At 39.6% G+C, this 21,517-nt stretch overlaps 1 protein-coding gene and 1 long non-coding RNA gene across 2 annotated transcripts; one reads left to right on the top strand and one right to left on the bottom strand.

The window, feature by feature from the left end:
- The first annotated feature begins 247 nt into the window (after positions 1-247).
- LOC132133929 (piggyBac transposable element-derived protein 4-like) lies at positions 248-2,862 on the top strand. Its single transcript, XM_059546841.1, has 3 exons — positions 248-405; positions 867-947; positions 1,117-2,862. The coding sequence occupies exons 1-3, from the start codon at positions 263-265 to the stop codon at positions 2,690-2,692; spliced, it is 1,800 nt and encodes a 599-aa protein (XP_059402824.1). The 5' UTR covers positions 248-262; the 3' UTR covers positions 2,693-2,862.
- An 11,372-nt stretch (positions 2,863-14,234) lies between these two features.
- LOC132133938 (uncharacterized) lies at positions 14,235-15,481 on the bottom strand. The gene is made up of 4 exons (XR_009429301.1): positions 15,389-15,481; positions 15,129-15,202; positions 14,962-15,005; positions 14,235-14,354 (listed from the first exon to the last, which is right to left on the bottom strand). It is a non-coding gene; the product is annotated as an uncharacterized LOC132133938 (long non-coding RNA).
- Between the last annotated feature and the right edge of the window lie 6,036 nt (positions 15,482-21,517).

Here is a 21,517-nt window from a genome sequence, read left to right as displayed (position 1 = left end):
AGGGTAGAGGAATACAACATCTAGGAAAAGTTATAATACAATTATGTTTACAAAAGGCAAAGCTTGATGACGGGTCTCCTCAAAACCTATTTTTCTCTCAGTTGTAATGTTTTATCTTGATCTGCACACACACACACACACACACACACAAGAACAGAGCTCTATTCATATGCTAATGATATGATGCAGTCATATGGTTAACGCCCCTCATCACTACTATAAAACTGGCAGTACAGTTCAGCTTGTTCACTTTTTAATCACGATGGCACACGAGGAAGCTCTCCAGACGACCACAGACAGCGAAGAAGAAAGTACTTTTTCCTCGGAAGAAGAGAAAGACTTTGATGATGAACTCCTGCATTTTGAGGATCACTTTGATGCTGCAGAGAAAACAATTTCTAAAGAGTAAGTCATTTATTCTGACTTTGATTAGTAACTAGAGTCACATATTCCTTATTATTAGTTAGGGCATGATTGTAACACTGTTTAAGACCTATTGCCAGACTAAAATCAGTAAGTTAGCCCATGACTGAAACACATAGTCCTTTTTCTTCATTATATCTAACTGTAAACATTGCACCCATGTGAACGTTTTGTAATGTAACATTAGATAAAATCAATGTTTAGACTATATCTAACTTTTGATTCATGTTGACTGCTTCTTCAGCGGAAACAAAATGTGTTTGTAAATAGTTGCTTAGGTGCAGATGTTTTGAAAGTGCTTTATGGATATTGATGCCCCATCAACAGACACAAAGCTTGTCTCTATAGGCTTATATAACTGTTGATTGACCATCACTTATGCATGCACCATAGTAATTAACCTCAGACAATCAATGTTTATAAACAATTTCTTTATTTTCTAGGAAAACGCCTTCATGTGCACATCACACAAGGGCAACACACAAGCGTCTTTCAGCTTTCAACTCGGTTGAGAAACTTAACAAGTAAGTGGATATTTACCCGTCGTTTTACCTCTTACAGTTTAACTTTGCTTGTGTAGTCTACTGTCAGATGTAGAAATGTTTACATAATGGATACACATTTGTAAATTGCTTCTCTTAATGACCCTGATGTCACCATCCTCACTTTTATTTATTTCTTTGTTTTAAACAGATGTGAGAGGGACAGTGACCAGATCCCTGCTGCAAAGAGAGCCAGGACTCTTTCATGGAAAGCAGAGACTGATGTTGACCAGGTTCCACAGACTCTGAGATTCCTGCCTGCTCGGGAACCAGGACCACAGTTGTCTGCTGATGACTCACACTCTCCCATGAGTCTTTTCAAACTGTTTTTCACAGAGAGCGCAGTGGAAAACCTGTGCCACAACACAAATGCTCAGGCTGCCAGGGCAATGGCAAAGGGCTGCAAGTACAAATGGACAGATGTCAGTGTTGATGAGCTGTATCGTTACATCGGACTGATATTCTACATGTCTGTGGTGAAGATGAGCTCCATCGCTGACTACTGGCGGCAGGACAGTCTTTTCTCTGTGCCTTTTCCTGCCACAGTTATGTCAAGGGACAGATACCGCACCATTTCCTGGAATGTACACATGAGTCACCCAGACGCAGACGAGGAAAACGACAGAAAGAGGGGCACAGACCAACATGACCGTCTGTTCAGGATCAAACCCCTCATGGACACTGTTCGTCTTGCGTGCAAAGCCTTCTATCATCCTAGAAGAAATGTAGCTGTGAAGGAGAGATTGGTGGCATGCAGAGCAAAGACAGGAATGAGACGGTGCACAAAAGTCAAGCCGACAAAGTTGGGCTTCAAGTTTTTTGACCTTTCAGACTCATCAAATGGATATATTGTGGACTTCTCCATCTACACGGGCAAGAATTGTTTTCCTGCAGACCATGGGCTTTCATATGATGCTGTGATGTCTCTCCTGGACCATAAAGTTTTGGGCTCTGGGTACCATGTGTACATGGATGATTTCTACACAAGTCCAAAGCTCTTCACAGACTTGTTTGCTCTGAAGTTTGGTGCTTGTGGGGCGTACAGAGAGCAGAGGAAGGGCTTCCTGAAGACTGCAGCTAATTCACTGAGCAGTGACTCCACCATGGGATCCATCAGGTGGATTCGGGACGGGCCTCTTGTGTGTGTGAAGTGGATGGACACGCAAGTGGTGTCTGTTTGTTCCACCATACATGCTGCCTCTACAGGAGGCAATGTGAAAAGAAACATCAAAGCACAGGATACATGGAAGACAAAGTCTGTTCCATGTCCTGCACCTGTGACTGCATACAGCCAGCACATGGGGGGTGTTGACCTGTCCGATCAGCTGTTGCAATACTACGCTGCACAGCACAAAACCATGAAATGGTACAGAAAAGTCTTTCTACACTTCTTGGACATTGCCGCCAACAATGCTTTTATATTGCACAAAGAGCTGCATGGCAACATGACTCGCAAAGAGTTCATGGAGGAGCTTATTGCAGAGCTCTGTGACATGTCACAGAAAGCAGCACCAAAACAGTCCAGCACAGAGCATGTGCCAATCCCAGGAGCTGAGTTGACTTCAGACGACAGAAGAAACGCTACTGTCGGTCGCCGGATCTGTGTGCATTGCAAAGCAGTGCATGGAAAGAGGCTACAAACACCTTGGAAATGCCAGGCTTGTGACGTTCATTTGTGTCTTCAGTTGAACAGAAACTGTTTCCTGGAATGGCACAAAAGTCTGTGATTGTGTTAAAATAAATCATAGTTTTTCCTGGTTATTGTTTTTTTTTGTGGAAATCATTTTCAACTTTTTTAAACAAATTAAGTTGATTTCTCAAGGATCATCAGAGTGAAGACTAGATATATGGCTGCTGAAAATATATGGCATTTAAAGTACTTCACTACATTAATGTATTAATAGATAGATAGATAGATAGATAGATAGATAGATAGATAGATAGATAGATAGATAGATAGATAGATAGATAGATAGATGGTCAGAGGATCACAAGTTCCCCCAATGCTGCGGCCAAAATTAGTGGAGGTATATCAGAAAGGACTTTCTTGGAGAACAAATTTAGTTGCCAGCTAAAACTCTATAGGTCAAAAAGAAGCCATATCTAAACATGATCCAGAAGTGCAGGCAGAAGCAATCCAGGTTGTTATCATTTCAGAAGCCTGTATCTCTGATGGCACGGGGTTGCATGAGTGCATGCAGCATGGGCAGCTTACACATCTGGAAAGGCACCATCAATGCTGAAAAGTAAATCCAAATTCTAGAACAATGTATGCTCCCATCCAGACATCCTCTCTTTCAGGGAAGACCATGCATTTACCAACATGACAATGCCAGACCACATACTGCATCAATTACAACATCATGGCTGCGTAAAAGAATGATCCGGGTACTGAAATGGCCAGCCTGCAGTCCAGATCTTTCACCCATAGAAAACATTTGGTGCATCATAAAGAGGAAGATGCGACAAAGAAGACCAAAGTTGAGCAATTAGAAGCCTGTATTAGACAAGAATGGTACAATATTCCTTTCCCTAAACTTGAGCAACTTGTCTCCTCAGTCCCCAGACGTTTGTATACTGTTATAAAAAGAAGAGGGGATGCCACACAGTGGTAAACATGGCCTTGACCCAACTTTTTTTTTTTTTTAGATGTGTTGATGCCATGAAATTTAACATCAACTTATTTTTACCTTAAAATGATACATTTTCTCAGTTTAAACATTTGATATGTCATCTATGTTGTATTCTGAATAAAATATTGAAGTTTGAAACTTCCACATCATTGCATTGTGTCCCAACTTTTTTGGAATTGGGTTTGTACTTTAAAATCAATCCTAAATATAACTGGAAGCCAGTGTAGAGACCCGAGGACTGGTGTGATATGCTCAGATTTTCTGGTTCAAGTCAGAATCCTGGCAGCAGCGTTCTGTAGAGCTGCAGCTCTTTTTGGGAAGGCTGGTGAGGAGACCATTACAATAGTGCACCTTGCTGGTGATAAAAGCATGAACAAGTTTCTCCAATTCTTGACTGGAAACAAAACATCTAATTCTTGCATTGTGTTTTATATGATAGTATGCTGATTTAGTTACTGCTTTGACATGACTACTGAAACTAAGGTCTTTCTCCAGAATCACACAAAGATTCCTGATTTGAATTTTAGTTGTTAGACCCCTAGAATCAAGGTATGCATTCACCATGAAAACTTCATCTTTGTTTCCAAATGCAATGACAGTTTTTTTCCCCTTGTTGAACTGAAGAAAGTTTGGCACATCCAACTGTTAATTTCACCTATGTATAAGCAGAGGAAGTCAATAGGGGGCTGTAGTCATTTGGAGATAAGGCTAGGTAAATCTGGGTATCATCAGCATAGCCGCAATTTGGGATCTTTCTCATTATTTGACTTAGTGGGAGCATATACAGGCTAAACAAGAGCGGTGCAAGAATTGAGCCTTGTGGTACTCCGCATGAAATAGACATCCACTTAGACCTATGCTCTCCTAAACTCACATAATAACCTCTCCCTTCTAAGTATGACCTGAAACATCTGAGGACCATCCCAGAAAGCCAGACCCAGTTTTCCAGTCTCTGTAGAAGTATGTTATGATATACAGTGTCAAACGCAGCACTGAAGCCTTGTAGTACAAGCATTGATAATTTGCCAGAATCTGAATTTAAGTGAATATCATCTATTATCTATAGTTTTCTGTTTAATTGATATTTATTTATAAAGTTGTATCTATTTTATTTAAATGTATATTTAAGTTTACATTTATGTTCCAACAAGCTTGAAAAATGCTGCTTAATAAATGCTCTAAAACTTTTATGTAAATGATTGACTAAATATATATATATATATATATATGTGTGTGTGTGTGTGTGTGTGTGTGTGTGTGTTTGTATTTATATATATATATATATATATATTCTTTATTTTCATGACTATGAAAATTGAAGAGTCACATTGAAGGCATCAAGGGCTATTTGACCAAGAAGGAGATTGATGGGGTGCTGCGCCAGATGACCTGGTCTCCACAGTCACCGGACCTGAACCCAATCGAGATGGTTTAGGGGTGAGCTGGACCGCAGACAGAAGGCAAAAGGGCCAACAAGTGCTAAGCATCTCTCGGGGAACTCCTTCAAGACTATTGGAAGACCATTTCAGGTGACTACCTCTTGAATCTCATCAAGAGAATGCCAAGAGTGTGCAAAGCAGTAATCAAAGCAAAAGGTGGCTACTTTGAAAAACCTAGAATATGACATATTTTCTGTTGTTTCACACTTTTTTGTTATGTATATAATTCCACATGTGTTAATTCATAGTTTTGATTCCTTCAGTGTGAATCTACAATTTTCATTGTCATGAAAATAAAGAAAACTCTTTGAATGAGAAGGTGTGTCCAAACGTTTGGTCTGTACTGTATATATATGTTGTAACAGACTTTGCTTTGATAAATATTCTAATTCGTTTTTGAACATTTGTTTTTATATTTCTGTGAGTTTAAATGGGTTTAAGAAATGCATTATTTGTCTTACTAAAGAGGGACTTTTATTTTGACGGGTGTTGTAGTCTACGGGCAAGGAAAAAGAAAGCACGCAGTTCAAGTTCATCAGAGTTGTGTCGCAGATAACGTTTGCAACTTTAAGCACCCCCCGAAAAGGCATAAACTCCATAAAAATTTTTGGAGTCTTACGGTGATTTTTGAGTGAAAACGGACTCAATAAACTTCATTAACATCAGTAAAGTTTGGGCCATCATTCGGGCGGGGTCTGCTACAGTAAGAGCTTAACCTTCGCTGGTTCAGATCCTCGATGCATGTGCATGCTCACGATGGCAACGTCACGGATTGCTGCACGTCCGAATCAGCGTGATGGTCTACGGAGCAGAGTCGCTGTAGTCAACGAGTTCACTATGGAAATGGATATGGACGAACCGAGTTCTGAAAGCCTGCTTCAGACGGATATTGAAGGTGAAAAGGATAAAAATGAAGCAGTTAAATGTAAGGATAAAGATAAACCTGAATCTCAGTGTCAAAAGCAAGACAGTAAAGAACTCACTCGGCGTTCAGAACGTCCGCATATGCCCACGGAGAAAATGCTTGCTTATCAGAAAGATGAATGCTGTAAGAAAGAAAAAAGATTAACCAAGCAAGACAGAACTTAAAAACTGACATAACTGATAAACAGCTGGCTGAAATGGCTGACTCTATTGAGGACAAAAAAATAATATTTTGAAACTCTTCAGTGACATAAGGGAACATGTTACACCTACTGCAGATTTAAGACGTAAAATTGATGCATGTGAAGCTGTGACCAATGACATAATCAAAATAGTGCTTGAAAGAATGGCAATTGTAGATGGCGAATTTGATGCAGAAAGAGAAAGGGGCAGGCTGCGTGAACTTTTAGCACATAGTTATGCTCGCTCTATATATGGTTCCAGTGCTTCAAAAACAAGTGTCAGTAGCCATTCCAGATCCTCTAGTGCAGCAAGCAAACGTGCAGATGCTGCAGCAGAACTGGCTGCAAAAGAGGCTGAATATAAGATGATGCAAACAGAAAGGCAACACAAGGAAAAAATAAGAACCTTAGAAGAGCAACTCAGAAGAGAGTTAGAAACTCAAAAGTTTGAATTGGAACGGCTGCAGGTGGAAAAGGAGATAGAGGTTGCTCGAGCCAGAATAAAATCCTATGAAGAAGAAATAAAACAAGAGACAAGAAGTCAGTCAATACCGAATGATCATCAAGGGCAGAGAAACGGAATGTTACATCAGCATTGCAGTGTTGTTCAGTCAACACCTCTCAGTGAAGTGTCTCATCTTGCTCAGGCAGTTCAGGACAGCATAGCCATCAACAGGTTACCCATACCCGAGCCTTCAGTGTTCAATGGAGACCCAATTCAGTTTGTGGACTGGAAAGCCTCATTTATGTCACTTATAGATAGAAAAGGCATCTCTGCAGCTGATAAACTCTATTATTTGAAAAAGTATGTCAGTGGCTCAGCACACAAATATCTTGAAGGCACCTTTTATCGTAATGATGAAGAAGCGTACAAAGATGCTTGGAACAAGCTTAACCAAAGATACAGGCAGCCATTTGTCATTCAAAGAGCATTCCGTGAAAAGCTGTCAAAGTGGCCAAGAATACCATCCAAAGATGCAGAAGGCCTGAGAACATTTTCAGACTTTTTAAATGCCTGCCTGCAAGCCATACCTCATGTTAAAGGCCTGGAAATATTAAACGACTGTGAAGAGAATCAAAGGCTGGTACAGAAACTTCCTGACTGGGCAGCCTCCAGGTGGAACCGCCAAGTCACAACATCACTTATGGATGGCAAGGAATTTCCAAGCTTTCGAGACTTTGTAAAATTCATGTCAACTGAAGCAGAAATAGTGTGTAATCCTATCACTTCTCTACATGCTCTTCATTCACGCGAGTCACCTCATGAGAGAAGAATCTCAAATGAAACCAAAAGAAACAAGGCGATTGTTTTCAAAACACAAACAACAGTAAACAGTGACAAACAGACAATAGCTAAAGGACAGTTAAAAACACCATGCATGTTGTGTCAAGATGACAGCCATCAACTTTGTAAGTGCCCAGAAATCATGGTAAAGTCTCTGAAAGACAGAAGGTCCTATGTCAAAGACAATAAACTCTGTTTTGGGTGTATGAAACCAGGTCACTGTGCTAAGGATTGTCGGCATCGCCACACATGTGATGTATGCAAACTGCGACATCCCACATGTCTTCATGACTACAACTATGAGAATAAGGGAAACAGAAAGCAACCAACGGTAAGCATGGAGCATGCATGTGAGAGTGAGATTACAGATGCCATGATGCTTAATATCACAAGACAAGGTCGTTCAGTCATTACATCCATGATTGTACCTGTGTGGGTGTCATCCATCAAAAATCCATCCAATGAACAGCTTGTCTATGCTTTGTTAGACACTCAGAGTGACACCACTTTCATTGATGAAGAAGTGAGTAATAAACTGCAAGTGGATTCTCAGCCAATAAAACTCAAACTTACCACCATGATGGGAGACAGTATGATAATTAAAAGTAAAAGAGTGTCTGATCTTCGTGTGAGAGGGTACAATTCATCAGTACATATCAATCTGCCTCCAGTATACACCAAGGAGTGTATTCCTGTCAATCGTGATCACATACCAACGCAGGAAACGGCAAAGAACTGGAGTCACTTGAAGGTAATCACAGACGAAATGTCACCTCTACTCAGCTGTGAAGTTGGTTTACTTATTGGCTACAACTGCCACAGAGTGCTAGCTCCCAGGCAAGTTATACTGGGAAAAGATGATGAACCTTATGCTATTCTAACTGACTTAGGATGGAGTGTTGTGGGATCAACATCAGTCAGTCTGTGTCACAGAATAGCCACAAAGGAGATTCCAGCTTTGACACCTATGGATGCCATCCGTGTACTTGAGTCGGACTTTAAGGATGTCACAGCAGATGAAAAGACAATTTCTCAGGATGATATTGTGTTCCTAGACAAACTCAAAGAAGGTATAAAGAAAAATGCTCTAGGACATTATGAAATGCCTCTTCCGTTCAAACAACGGCCATACTTACCTGATAACAGAGAGCTTGCCAAGGTCAGACTCAATCATTTGAACAAGAAATTCTGTAGAAACGAGAAATATAAGACAGTCTACATTGCTTACATGAATGACATCATTGAAAGAGGTGATGTAGAAACAGTGAATGATGATGGAACTGTTGGCGAAAAGTGGTACATACCTCATCATGGCATCTACCATCCAAAAAAGCCAGACAAGCTACGTGTCGTTTTTGATTGTTCCGCAAAATTCAAAGGCACAAGTCTCAACGAACATTTGTTACCAGGACCGGACATGATAAACAATCTCACCGGAGTCCTTGTTAGGTTCAGAAGGCATCCTATAGCTGTAATATGTGACTTTGAAAAAATGTTTCACCCGTTTTATCACCAGGAAAATGGCCGAGATTACCTGCGCTTCTTATGGTGGAAAAACGGAGACACAAATTCAGCGCTTCAAGATTATCGGATGAAAGTGCATCTTTTCGGCGCGGTTTCTTCGCCTGGTTGCGCAAACTATGGACTAAGATATCTAGCCAGTGAGCATAGTCAATCATACTCATTAGCCGCTCAGTTCATCTTAAGAGACTTCTATGTTGATGATGGAGTCACAAGTGTAGAGACGGTGGAAAAGGCCATTCAGCTGGCAAGGGAAGCACGGGAGTTGTGCATAAAGGGAAGTCTTCGACTTCACAAGTTTGTGTCAAATGACAACACTGTTCGGCAGAGTATACCAGCATCAGAACGTGCTGTAAACTTTGAAACAAAGGATCTTACCTTCAATGACATGCCACTTGAAAGAGCGCTGGGAATTCATTGGAACATAAAGAGTGATAGCTTCCAATTCCATATCCCACTAAAAGGTCAACCTACAACACGCCGTGGCATATTGTCAACGGTTGCCTCCATATATGATCCTTTGGGCTTTGTAGCTCCCTATGTTCTCAATGGTAAGAGGATCCTACAAGAAATGGGTCGCCAGGGTACAGGCTGGGATGATCCACTTTCCCTTGCTCTTAGCCCATGGTGGGAGAAATGGCAGAATGACTTTGTCAATCTGGAAAAGGTGGACATATCACGATGCTATGTGCCTGCTGATTTCGGTGAAATTGTAAAAACGGAAATACATCATTTCTCTGATGCAAGTACCTGTGGTTATGGTCAGTGTTCTTATCTGAGAGTAATCAATGAGAAGGATGAGATGAGGTTAGAGTTGACGGCAGCAGTGGTATCAGTCAAAATGAGCAATATGCTCAGAGAAGAGCTTGACCTCACTAATGTCAATGAATTCTTTTGGACTGACTCAAAGGTGGTCTTGGGTTACATCAATAACGACGCCCGTCATTTTCATACGTTTGTATCCAACAGAGTCCAAAAAATACGCCAAAGCACAGCACCCAAACAATGGCTGTACGTCCCAACAGATGATAACCCAGCAGACAATGCTTCAAGAGGAAGAACAATAAATGAATTACTCTCGTCCAACTGGTTCTCGGGTCCTTCATTCCTGTGGAAGAAAGAAATAGAGACCTCAAATGTTGTACCGGAGCTTCCAATAGGAGATCCAGAAGTTAAAAAGATTCAGACGTTTCAAACAGAAAGTAAAGATCTTGTAGACCATTTGTCAAAGTTCTCATCTTGGTCTAATGCTGTCAAAGCCATTGCACGCCTTGTGAGACGGATTAAGAAGGATAAAACTAATGCGACAGCTTCTGTAGGTGAACAGGAACATGCAAAAGGCTTGATTCTAAAAGGAGTTCAAAAACAAGCATATCAGAAAGAAATGGATGTCCTGAGTCAAGGAAAACAACTTCCAGGTTATAATAAACTTCATCACCTGGACGCCTTCATAGACCTTCATGGTATGATCAAGGTGGGAGGAATACTTATCCACTCATCATGCACTCACTCGTTCAAGCACCCACTGATCCTTCCTAAAGATCATCATGTAACAAAGTTGATTATTGCACACTATCATGAAAGTGTAAAGCATCAAGGAAAGGGTTTCACAATTAATGCAATCAGATCTTCCGGCTATTGGATACCTGGAATAAACAGAGCTGTCGCATCTTACATTCGCAACTGTGTACCTTGTAGAAGGTTGAGAAAACCTGTGGAAGGCCAGCGGATGAGTGATCTTCCCACAGAACGTGTAGAGCCTTCCCCACCGTTTGTGTATTGTGGTATGGATTGCTTTGGTCCATTCATGACTAAAGAAGGAAGAAAACAGCACAAAAGGTATGGTCTGCTTCTAACTTGCTTTTGTTCAAGAGCCATTCATATAGAAATGTTAGAAGATATGTCCACAGATGCTTTCATCAACAGTTTGCGATGCTTTATTGCAATTCGAGGCACAGTACGGCAGATCAGATGTGACCAAGGTACCAATTTCGTTGGCGCGAAAAATGAACTGAACTCGGCATTACATCAGCTTGACCCAGAAAGGCTCACTGCTTTCCTTGCAGATAAACAGTGTGATTTTGTAATGAATCCCCCTCATTCCAGTCATGCAGGTGGTGTATGGGAGCGTCAAATCAAAACTGTACGGAGTGTTCTTAATGCTACAGTTTCCCTCTCATCAGGCAGGCTCAACGATGCTTCACTGCGCACTTTATTTTATGAAGCCATGGCAATAGTCAACAGTCGCCCCCTGACAGTGGATAACCTGAACGACCCCAAGAGCTTAGAACCGCTCACACCTAACCATCTGATTACCATGAAAACCACCACAGTCCCACCACCACGAGGAAAGTTCATAAGAGAAGACATCTATGGGAGAAAGAGATGGAGACAGGTGCAGTACCTTACTGAACAGTTTTGGAGTAGATGGAAAAAAGAGTATCTCCACAATATTACAGCTAGACAATGCTGGCATGCTCCAAAAAGGAATTTTCAGATTGGTGATGTGGTCATGGATACAGATGAGAACCTTCCAAGAAATGAGTGGAGACTAGGACGGGTCGTAGACATTGTAACTAGCCAAGATGGACTAGTAAGGAAGGTCACAATAGCACTCGGTGACAAAAAACTAAACAAAAAAGGAGAACGGGTAAACAAGGTCTCAGTCGTAGAGAGACCAGCTCAGAAGTTGGTCTTATTATTGGAAGCGGAGTGAACAAATCTTCAAAAGGACTTTGCTTTACACACATGCACACAAAATGGTTATTATAAGTTAAAATTACTTATGTTTGAAAATTATGCATGTTGAAATAACATTTATAATTTGGTGGGAGTGTAACAGACTTTGCTTTGATAAATATTCTAATTCGTTTTTGAACATTTGTTTTTTATATTTCTGTGAGTTTAAATGGGTTTAAGAAATGCATTATCTGTCTTACTAAAGAGGGACTTTTATTTTGACGGGTGTTGTAGTCTACGGGGAAGGAAAAAGAAAGCACGCAGTTCAAGTTCATCAGAGTTGTGTCGCAGATAACGTTTGCAACTTTAAGCACCCCCCGAAAAGGCATAAGCTCTTACGGTGATTTTTGAGTGAAAACGGACTCAATAAACTTCATTAACATCAGTAAAGTTTGGGCCATCATTCGGGCGGGGTCTGCTACATATGTATATATATATATATATATAACCTGTTTTATATATTTAATACTTGGTCAATTTATTGATTTGTTTGGTTATCTTTTGATACATTTTTTTTTTATTTTAATATCGAGCAGTGCACAAAATTAAGATTTGAGAGATGGTTCAAGTCAGTGCTCAATAAATGATGATGAGTCTAGAAATGTTGTGCATCCACTTATTATCAGTGTGACATTTTAGCATAGAAATGAAGGGGAAAACTTCAAGATATCGGCCCTAAAAATCAGCAGCGCATATCAGCCATCGACTGACCCTGACCTCTGAACATTGGCTATAGAAAAACCCATATCGGTCGATCTCTAGTACATACAATATTATATTGTCTGTCACTTTATCATCGAGCTGCCTAACGTCTAACATTTTATAATGTAACATACCAACAAACATTTATCCCAAAGGTCTAGTTTTGGGTAACTTTTGATTCATGTTGACTGTTTCTTCAGCAGAAACTTAATGTGTTTGTAAATAGTTGCTTATGTGCAAATGTTTAGAAAGTGCTTTATGGATATTGATGCCCCATCAACAGACACAAAGCGTGTTTCTATTGGCCTATATATCTGTTAATTCACCATCATTTATGCATGCACTATAGTATGTGCATTCAGTGGTGAGTTTAACAACGCTCTACTGCAGGTAGAACAGCATCCAGATGTGAGTTTAACCAAAACAACGCTCAACTGCAGGTAAAACACTATTCAGCGGTGAGTTTAACAACGCTCTACTGCAAGTAGGACAGCATCCAGATGTGAGTTTAACCAAAACAATGCTCAACTGCAGGTAAAACACTATTCAGAGGTGAGTTTAACAACGCTCTACTGCAAGTAGGACAGCATCCAGATGTGAGTTTAACCAAAACAAAGCTCAACTGCAGGTAAAACACTATTCAGAGGTGAGTTTAACAACGCTCTACTGCAAGTAGGACAGCATCCAGATGTGAGTTTAACCAAAACAAAGCTCAACTGCAGGTAAAACACTATTCAGAGGTGAGTTTAACAACGCTCCGCGGTGCGTGCAGTAAGCAGTTTAAGCGTTTTCTGCCAGGTCACAGGGTAAGTGACTAATGCATGCTGGATAATGTATTTTTTTCAACCCAGTCTCATATAAAAACGTACCCTGACTACGTTGGTCCAAAGTACAAAACGTAGAGGGGTTACAATAATGGCCCTTGAAATGTATGACTGTTACGTTTTTTTGCCTATTCTTTTCCTATTGTTTTGCGTCCAAGTCACGTGACTTTCAAGATTCCGACCGTGAGAACAAGAAACATGGCGGACATTTCTCTCATTTTTAGTGAAAAAAAACAATATTTTGAGTTAGTTTCTGCATAAAAATACGTTTTGATTACATTTCTAGCGAGAAATATATATATTTTACCTTCATAATATTCACTCAGTGAATGTACATAATCACTCGCTTGTTCGTTGTTGCGAAGATTTTTCAGATCTTGCCAGAATAACGTGAAACTGCAACGTTTTGGTTGCTATGGACGCTGCTATCGCCTAGCATAGCTGTGGCCCCAGATTCCACATACTCTTCCTTGCGATTTCGCTCCGTCTGACAGATCAAACACCTGCCCACTATATGCGATTCGTCTTGAGGTTGATTTGCTGATCAACACATTAATCCGTGGCAGCGGGAGAAACTAATGTTGACAAAGTGACGAGTTACAAAAAAGAAGAAGTACTTTTAGTTTGGAATCATTGTTAGTCCAAGAATATGGAATGGCGTGTTATTTGTGGTATTACTCAATATCGAGCATGATATTTCAATAAATATCCAGGAAGTGTTCCACTGATGTGATGACGTTTATGACATATTCAGTGCTGCCACCACGTGTCTGGTCTTAGTAATAACCACTGATCTATATTATATATATTATAGATCAGTGGTAATAACTTATTTCTGGTGTATTATCAAGTTTTTCTCTGCATGGAGGTGAATTAATTGTATCTATATTATTTGAAGTATGCAATATCTATCTATCTATCATCTATGTGTGAAGGAGAGAGATGATCTGTCAAGCTTTTGTAAACACACCATGTGTTCTCTGGTTTGCTACAAAGTGGGAGTCTTTCAGGCTTTTGAATTTTTTTTAATATACTGTAAACAACATACACATAGCTTATGGAACAAAACAATGGGATTGAACATTTCCTTAATTTGTGGTGTTCTCCTCCGTCACCCACTGTGGCGGCCAAGTTTTCCCACTGTAATAAAAAGAGATTGTTATTAATTTAGGTCTTTACATCAGCCATAAATTAAATTCAAAACAAACATGACAAGGTTAAGGGCAATGAGGAACAGCAAGCCACCCCTTCATTCAGTAGGTTTATAAACTTACAGTAATCTGATAACAGTAAATTACCTGCCTATGGTAATATTTTGGTTAAGGTTTGAATATGCATTACCTACGGTGTAGCCGTTTATTTGAAATCATATACCTCTGCTCTGAAGGTATCCATTGTAAAAGACCTCTGCAATTTGCTGCACAATATTAGTCTTGAAAATTTGGTCATGAAAGACCTCCCCTTTTGCTCAGAATAAATTGGTTCTTATGTCCAACATATGTCTCTCAATTATGGCAGTCAGGTTTATCTGCCTTAAAGGTCCCATGGCATGGATTATTTCATTGGCTGACATGCTTGCATGTGAAATAGCCAGCATTAGATGTGAAACTCTCTTGAAGAGTGCCCAAGGACACTTCGACACACTGAGCCACAGCCACCCACAAATACAAGCCAAGGCTATTACTTTAAGTTTTGAAGTACTAAGAATTAGGCTATTCCAATCAAAACTATGATAAATTGTACATACCAGAGTGAACAGGGCTCCCATTCCACCAACTTCATTTGATCATTCTATTCATTCCACCAACTTCATCACCTGAAAAAACATCAAAGTTAGGGGGTTAAGGGGTTTCCAGTTGGGGTGCTGCAATTCCACTGAGTACATCTAAGACTTTTAATTATTGTAAAGCTAACCTTCTGCATTTTGCAGCGGATCACCCTCTTCACTGGGTAGTAAGGTTCCCCTTCTAAGATCCCATGGTTACATTCTAAAAGAGCAAAAAAAAGTACATGAGTTTGACCTCATACATCTTCATCAATGAATTAATAAATTATTTTGACAGGCAACACATGATATATTTATGACTTACGTATATCTGGCTAAGGCAAAATAATCACTTTATTTGAAGTCTGATTTGAAATGGTGAAATGTAAATCTAGGAAAGCTTAATAACCTTTGGGTGATTTTTTCCCCCTCAGTTTCTTCCTTGTAGACATGTCTGAGGCTGCAGAATTCTTCTGCTTCTTTTTATTGTTTGCAGACATATCTGTTGAGATTAAGGAAATGTATCTGTGAAGAGCTGTTATTACAATGAATACTGGTCTAAATACCTTTATTCCAATAACAAATATATAATATCACATTACAATTGGAAAGATATAGATTGTAATCTTTTGCAGGGCACTCATTGAAATGCATGGAAATTGTTTAACCATATGCTGTACGGTCACTTCTTCGCTCTACCAAGGGTTATAGACTACAAGATGTACACACGGGTGACCAATTGAAGGAAAAGCCTGGAAGATGAGGGGAAAAACAATGAATGTAGTTCCTCCTACTCATATTACCTTTATCCTATAACCTTATTATTGATGGGAGATGTGTCTTCCAGACTTCAATTCACAGAGCACAGTGTCTCACAGAATGATTTACTAAGTATGAAGATTTTGTCAATCTGATTCAATGAGTTTTACAATCCCCAATTTCAATGAAGCTGGGTCTACTATAAAAAGAAAATAAAAACATAATACAACGATTTGCACATCATTTTCAACCTATATTAAATTGAATACTCTACAAAGACAAACTGAAAAACTTTATTGTTTTTAGCAAATATTAACTCATTTTGAATTTGAGGCCTGCAACATACTCCTAAAAACCTGGGACAGGATCAACAGGTGAACAGGTTTCATTGGAAATACATGAGTGTCATGATTAGGCATAAAAGGGGCATCCCCGGAATTCATTCACAAGCAAGTTTTCCTTGGTTGTGAATGACTGTGCCTTCTGGGGATGCTATGTGACGGTGAGAATCACTACTGTAAAGGATATTACTGTAAAGATTAATATTAATATTCACTGGAATAGGGGTTTTTATGATCATCAGGGGCCTATTTTATAAGTGTATAAACACATATAAACAAACTGAGAAATAAGAAACTGATTACGATGACAGGAATCCACGCTCCCCACAGAATATGAAAGCTTGCTAAGTTACACCATATTTTGAGTTGATTATCATTTATTATTACATGGCTTGGTTAAATTCTAATGTAGAATGCGGTCTGTTATTTCTTGATAACAGACCACTGCTAAGTATAACACACCGCTGCCATGAAAAACAGAGTGTTCCCATGGACACGGTGTTCTTTAACGGAAGCAATACAATCATTTTAAAATCAATAAACTCCTTTTTAAATCAATATTTTGTGTAAAATTATTGATTTATTTGGTAGGTAGCCTTGTAATAAGTGGGATAACGTATAGAGAGGCGGTTGTTATAGTGAATACAACCCCTTCAGGCTGATTCAAGTCCTGATCAGCCTGTCGTGGTTGTATTCGCTATAACAACCACCTAGAACAAACCAGCACAGGATGGGAATTGTTACTGCCATGTATTTTGATGTGTGTGTGTGTGCACATACTGAGCTTGTCCATATACACAGTAGACTGAAGTGAATTCTATACAGCTAAAAATGAGGCACCAAACACCTACAGCAGACTTTGGATGTGCAACAGTGCTCTCCATCATCATCAGTTCCTATATAGATTGAAGCTGTTCTAGTGGCACATTGTGGCAGATACCACCTCAGTAATTCACTTGCCAAAAGTTTGTTTTTGCTTCAGCAAGGACTGGTGATGGACTGGATGGTGGACTGGATGTGAGGAGGACTGGTGATGGACTGGATGGGAGGAGGACTGGTGATGGGCTGGATGGGAGGAGGACTGGTGATGGGCTGGATGGGAGGAGGACTGGTGATGGACTGGATGGGAGGAGGACTGGTGATGGACTGGATGGGAGGAGGACTGGTGATGGGCTGGATGGGAGGAGGACTGGTGATGGACTGGATGGTGGACTGGATGGGAGGAGGACTGGTGATGGACTGAATGGGAGGAGGACTGGTGATGGGCTGGATGGTGGACTGGATGGGAGGAGGACTGGTGATGGGTTGGATGGGAGGAGGACTGGTGATGGGTTGGATGGGAGGAGGACTGGTGATGGACTGAATGGGAGGAGGACTGGTGATGGGCTGGATGGTGGACTGGATGGGAGGAGGACTGGTGATGGGCTGGATGGGAGGAGGACTGGTGATGGGTTGGATGGGAGGAGGACTGGTGATGGGCTGGATGGGAGGAGGACAGGTGATGGGCTGGATGGGAGGAGGACTGGTGATGGGCTGGATGGTGGACTGGATGGGAGGAGGACTGGTGATGGGCTGGATAAGAGGAGGACTGGTGATGGGCTGGATGGTGGACTGGATGGGAGGAGGAGGAGGACTTTTTTATTAAACAATTATCAAAATTGTTGGTGATTAATTGTATAATTGATTAATAATCTCAAATATCAATTAATTGTCGCAGCTCTAAAAGAAACACCTATTGGATAAAGCAAAGACCAAATTTGATGAAGCAACAGATGAATAGTTATTTTTGGCCCACTGTGGTTTGACCTGTGACAGCGGTACGAAGAAAATCCCCAACTGTAATTGCTGTCACATTTATTTTTATGTTGACTGTGGAGTAAGATTTTAAATAATCGCACACACTTACCATTAATTAACAGTTCATAAAGAGCCTTCATCCTGTCAAGGCATTTTTCAGACTGGTCTGATAGCTGCCATTTTGGCTGGAGGACTTGTGCGGACCAGGTTTTCTGCTTCTTTGTTTTCTTTCCAATGAAGACTATGGCCTTGTACCCCAATGTGTTTAACTTTTCGACCAGAAAATAAAGATATATAGATATATATAGAGATATATATAATATAATATAATATAATAATATAATATAATAGATATATATAGAGATATATATAATATAATATAATATAATATAATATAATATAATATAATATAATATAATATAATATAATATAATATAATATATATGTATATATATATATACATACAGAAATATAAGCAATTATAAATGTCTTAAACATTGTGGGCTACAATACAGACGTTAAACACATACCAAGACAGATGCCTCATCAATAACATGAGAGGTGGTTTGGTTTTTGTTTTGGTTTTTTAACCACGTCTCCTTTCTGTCCTCAAATTTCTTAATTTATTTTTGCCAGTCTTTGCTTTCTTGGCTGTACAGACTGGCAATATTTGCAGGTCTTGGTGGCCACACCAATAGCTGCTTTGCAGCCCACACAGGTTGTTATTGTTGACCCTCGTGGCATCTTAAAACTAGAATATAAAACAATCAACATTTAATAACCAAAGAGACAAAGGAACTGCCTTATTTAAGTGTTACATTACAAATGTTTGTAATTTGGACTATTTCAGCATTATCAGTAGGCTAGTGTCAGATATCAACACTTCATGTGTGTTTCATATTTTCAAACGCGATACACCACGAGATATCGTTAAGTTTATTTGGTGTTTAAGTGACTATACATTTCTGCCCTTGAGCCATTTAAATGACCTGTGTGTCAGCTATTGCAGTGCATTTTGGGATTTGTAGTATGAGTGAGTGGTGGGAGTGCGATTTACCGCGGACCATGAATAAAAGACGTATGAAATTATCCGGCCACGGAAAAAATATCGATATATGACTTTTAGTCCATATCGCACGGCCCTACTACAGAGTCTATGCAACAATTACCAGTACTCCATCGTTTCATATACGTCCTCCAAGTTGATTTCTGCTGCAGTGACGTGAATTTGGAATCAATAAAGTTTTCAATTTATCATTCTGACCTCGATTAGCACATTGCCGCCAACTGCAGCTAACGTTAAATGTGGTGGCTAATATACGTTAATGCTGGATAAACCCCTATGTCATTGGACACATCCCTATAAATTCATGGTGATAAATAATTACCGAATAATGGCGTAGACAGCGCTAACTAACTTTATTATTCAGGTTCCGTTAGCCTATGTTGATATCACTACGTGTATTCATTACCTACCTTTGAGGATGTACAGTATGAATTAGTGATGGGTCGTTCGCGAATGTCGACTCTAAGAGCCGGCTCTTGTAGGTGAACGACGGGAGCTGGCTCGCATATCTGAAGAGCCGACTCTATTTAAAAAAAATAATATAGCCTATAGAAATTAAATCATTATGTAATAATTAAATAATGGATGCATTTTATTTTATTTAAAATAATTGACTAATTCAAACAAAAAATATATATAGATATATATTTTGACTGTCTGATCAGCCTCACATTCTGTTCCTGTCAATCATACACGAGGTGTCAACCAATTATACGGCATGAGGGAGGGGCCAAGACATCACACAATCACACACACAGTGTCAAACTCGGAGGAGAGGAAAGGAAAAACGCAACAGCTTTTGAAAACAAAACAAAAGCAGGAAAGTGAGTCGGAAGCACAGCAGCATTTGGAATCATTTTAATGATCATCAGCCCCTTGCATTTCTGAATGCAAATCTCTCATAAAATTAAAATATGATCAGCATTGTGTGTGTGTGTGTGTGTGTGTTCATGCTAGTTATACAAAACATAACTAGTGAGATAGTTCATGCTGACTATATAACATGCCAAAAAAGTGGGACCAGTTTAATCCTTTCAGTTATTTATTTTTCTTTAATATGGGTTCTATTATGTTGTTCAGATTCAGATTGTATTTGTTTTGTAATGTTGTTTTCTATGCATTCAAAAGTTGTAATTTAAATGCAAATGTTTAATAGTATTCTTTTTTCATAACAAATCAATGCATTTTTAAAGAAATTGTGAGTATGATTTCATTTAATAATTTAATTAGAATTGTTTTTCATAGTCAAAACATTATTGTTTTTTAAAGAGCCGTTTGTGAGCCAAAAGAGCCGGCTCTTTTCAGTGAGCTGAGTCAAACGAGCCGGCTCACGAAAAAGAGGCGAAATGCCCATCACTTGTATGAATGGTGGGTGGCGGAGACAGTGGACACCCCCTCACTCACTTGTCAATCTGCTGACCTCTGTGCCTCTGTGATAGGGCAACCCACGTGTCAATCAATGACCTCTCACAGCTACGTTGCCCACACGTAAAAACGTGATGCCACTTTTGTGACAGTTATACATTTAACCATTGTATGGTGTTCGGGTCTGTTGGACCCGTTTTCATTTTTTATCAAAAGAAAAATGATACGATTAATTATTTGTTCAAACTCCGACACTTTGACCTTGGCTCATTTTCTGTGAAGAATATATATTTATTTCATCATTTAGCATACGCTTTTGTCCAAAGCGACTTATAAATAAATACAATATTTACAATAGAAAATATATCTGAACACATTTTCAATGACCACACACTGTACACCACATTTATATTATACACAGGATATTCGGGTCCACTGGACTAATAGAAGACCGGGGCTGATAAAAGTGTGGAAATTGTAGGTTCTGTGTACCTTTACTCTGTCCCCTCTTGTCAGGGCCTGCTGTTAGTGTGTGTGTTTTTGTATATGGTTTATGAGAACACAAATTTGCATAATGACATGGGTATTACAACGAAAACATGGTTTGTGAGGACATCTGTGTCCTCATAAACCATACCTCTTAAAAAAATCAATACTAAATTGTGTTTTAAAATAAAAAAATGTGAAAAGTTTTTTGTGATTGGTAGGTTTAGGGGTAGACTTAGTGTAGGGGGATAGATACAGTTTGTACATTAGAAAAACCATTACGCCTATGGAGAGCCCCCGTAAACCACATATCCAAGTGTGTGTGTGTGCCCGCGTGTGCGTGTGTGAGAGAGAATGTGTGTAAATCTAAATCTAACTATATCTAACTCTATCATTAGATGCATTGTGTAGCCTATTTGCTGTGGCAGATATAAATGATTTGAATGACTGATTTGAATGACTGTGTTCATCCTGGCATAAAACCCTCCAAAATCATAAAGATATCCAGGTAAAATAAAATATATTCCAGACTTTTCAAGGGCCCTCTCTTCCTTTGGGGCCCTGGTAATCAGTACTGGTTTTACCCCCAGTCCGATGCCCCTGCCCCCACACACACACTTGAAGCCCTCAAAGTGCTCTCTGAACCAGAGCCTGTTAGGGCACATGTCCAAAATGTGAATTTTTTTTAACTTTGTCATAGAGCTTAACCAAATACATCTCTGGA

The sequence above is a fragment of the Carassius carassius genome, unplaced genomic scaffold, assembly GCF_963082965.1.
Source record: "Carassius carassius unplaced genomic scaffold, fCarCar2.1 SCAFFOLD_73, whole genome shotgun sequence".
NCBI classification, from domain to species: Eukaryota; Metazoa; Chordata; class Actinopteri; order Cypriniformes; family Cyprinidae; genus Carassius; species Carassius carassius.
The sequence above is the reverse complement of the archived record's forward strand: the minus strand, read 5'-3'. Positions and strand labels throughout refer to the sequence as shown.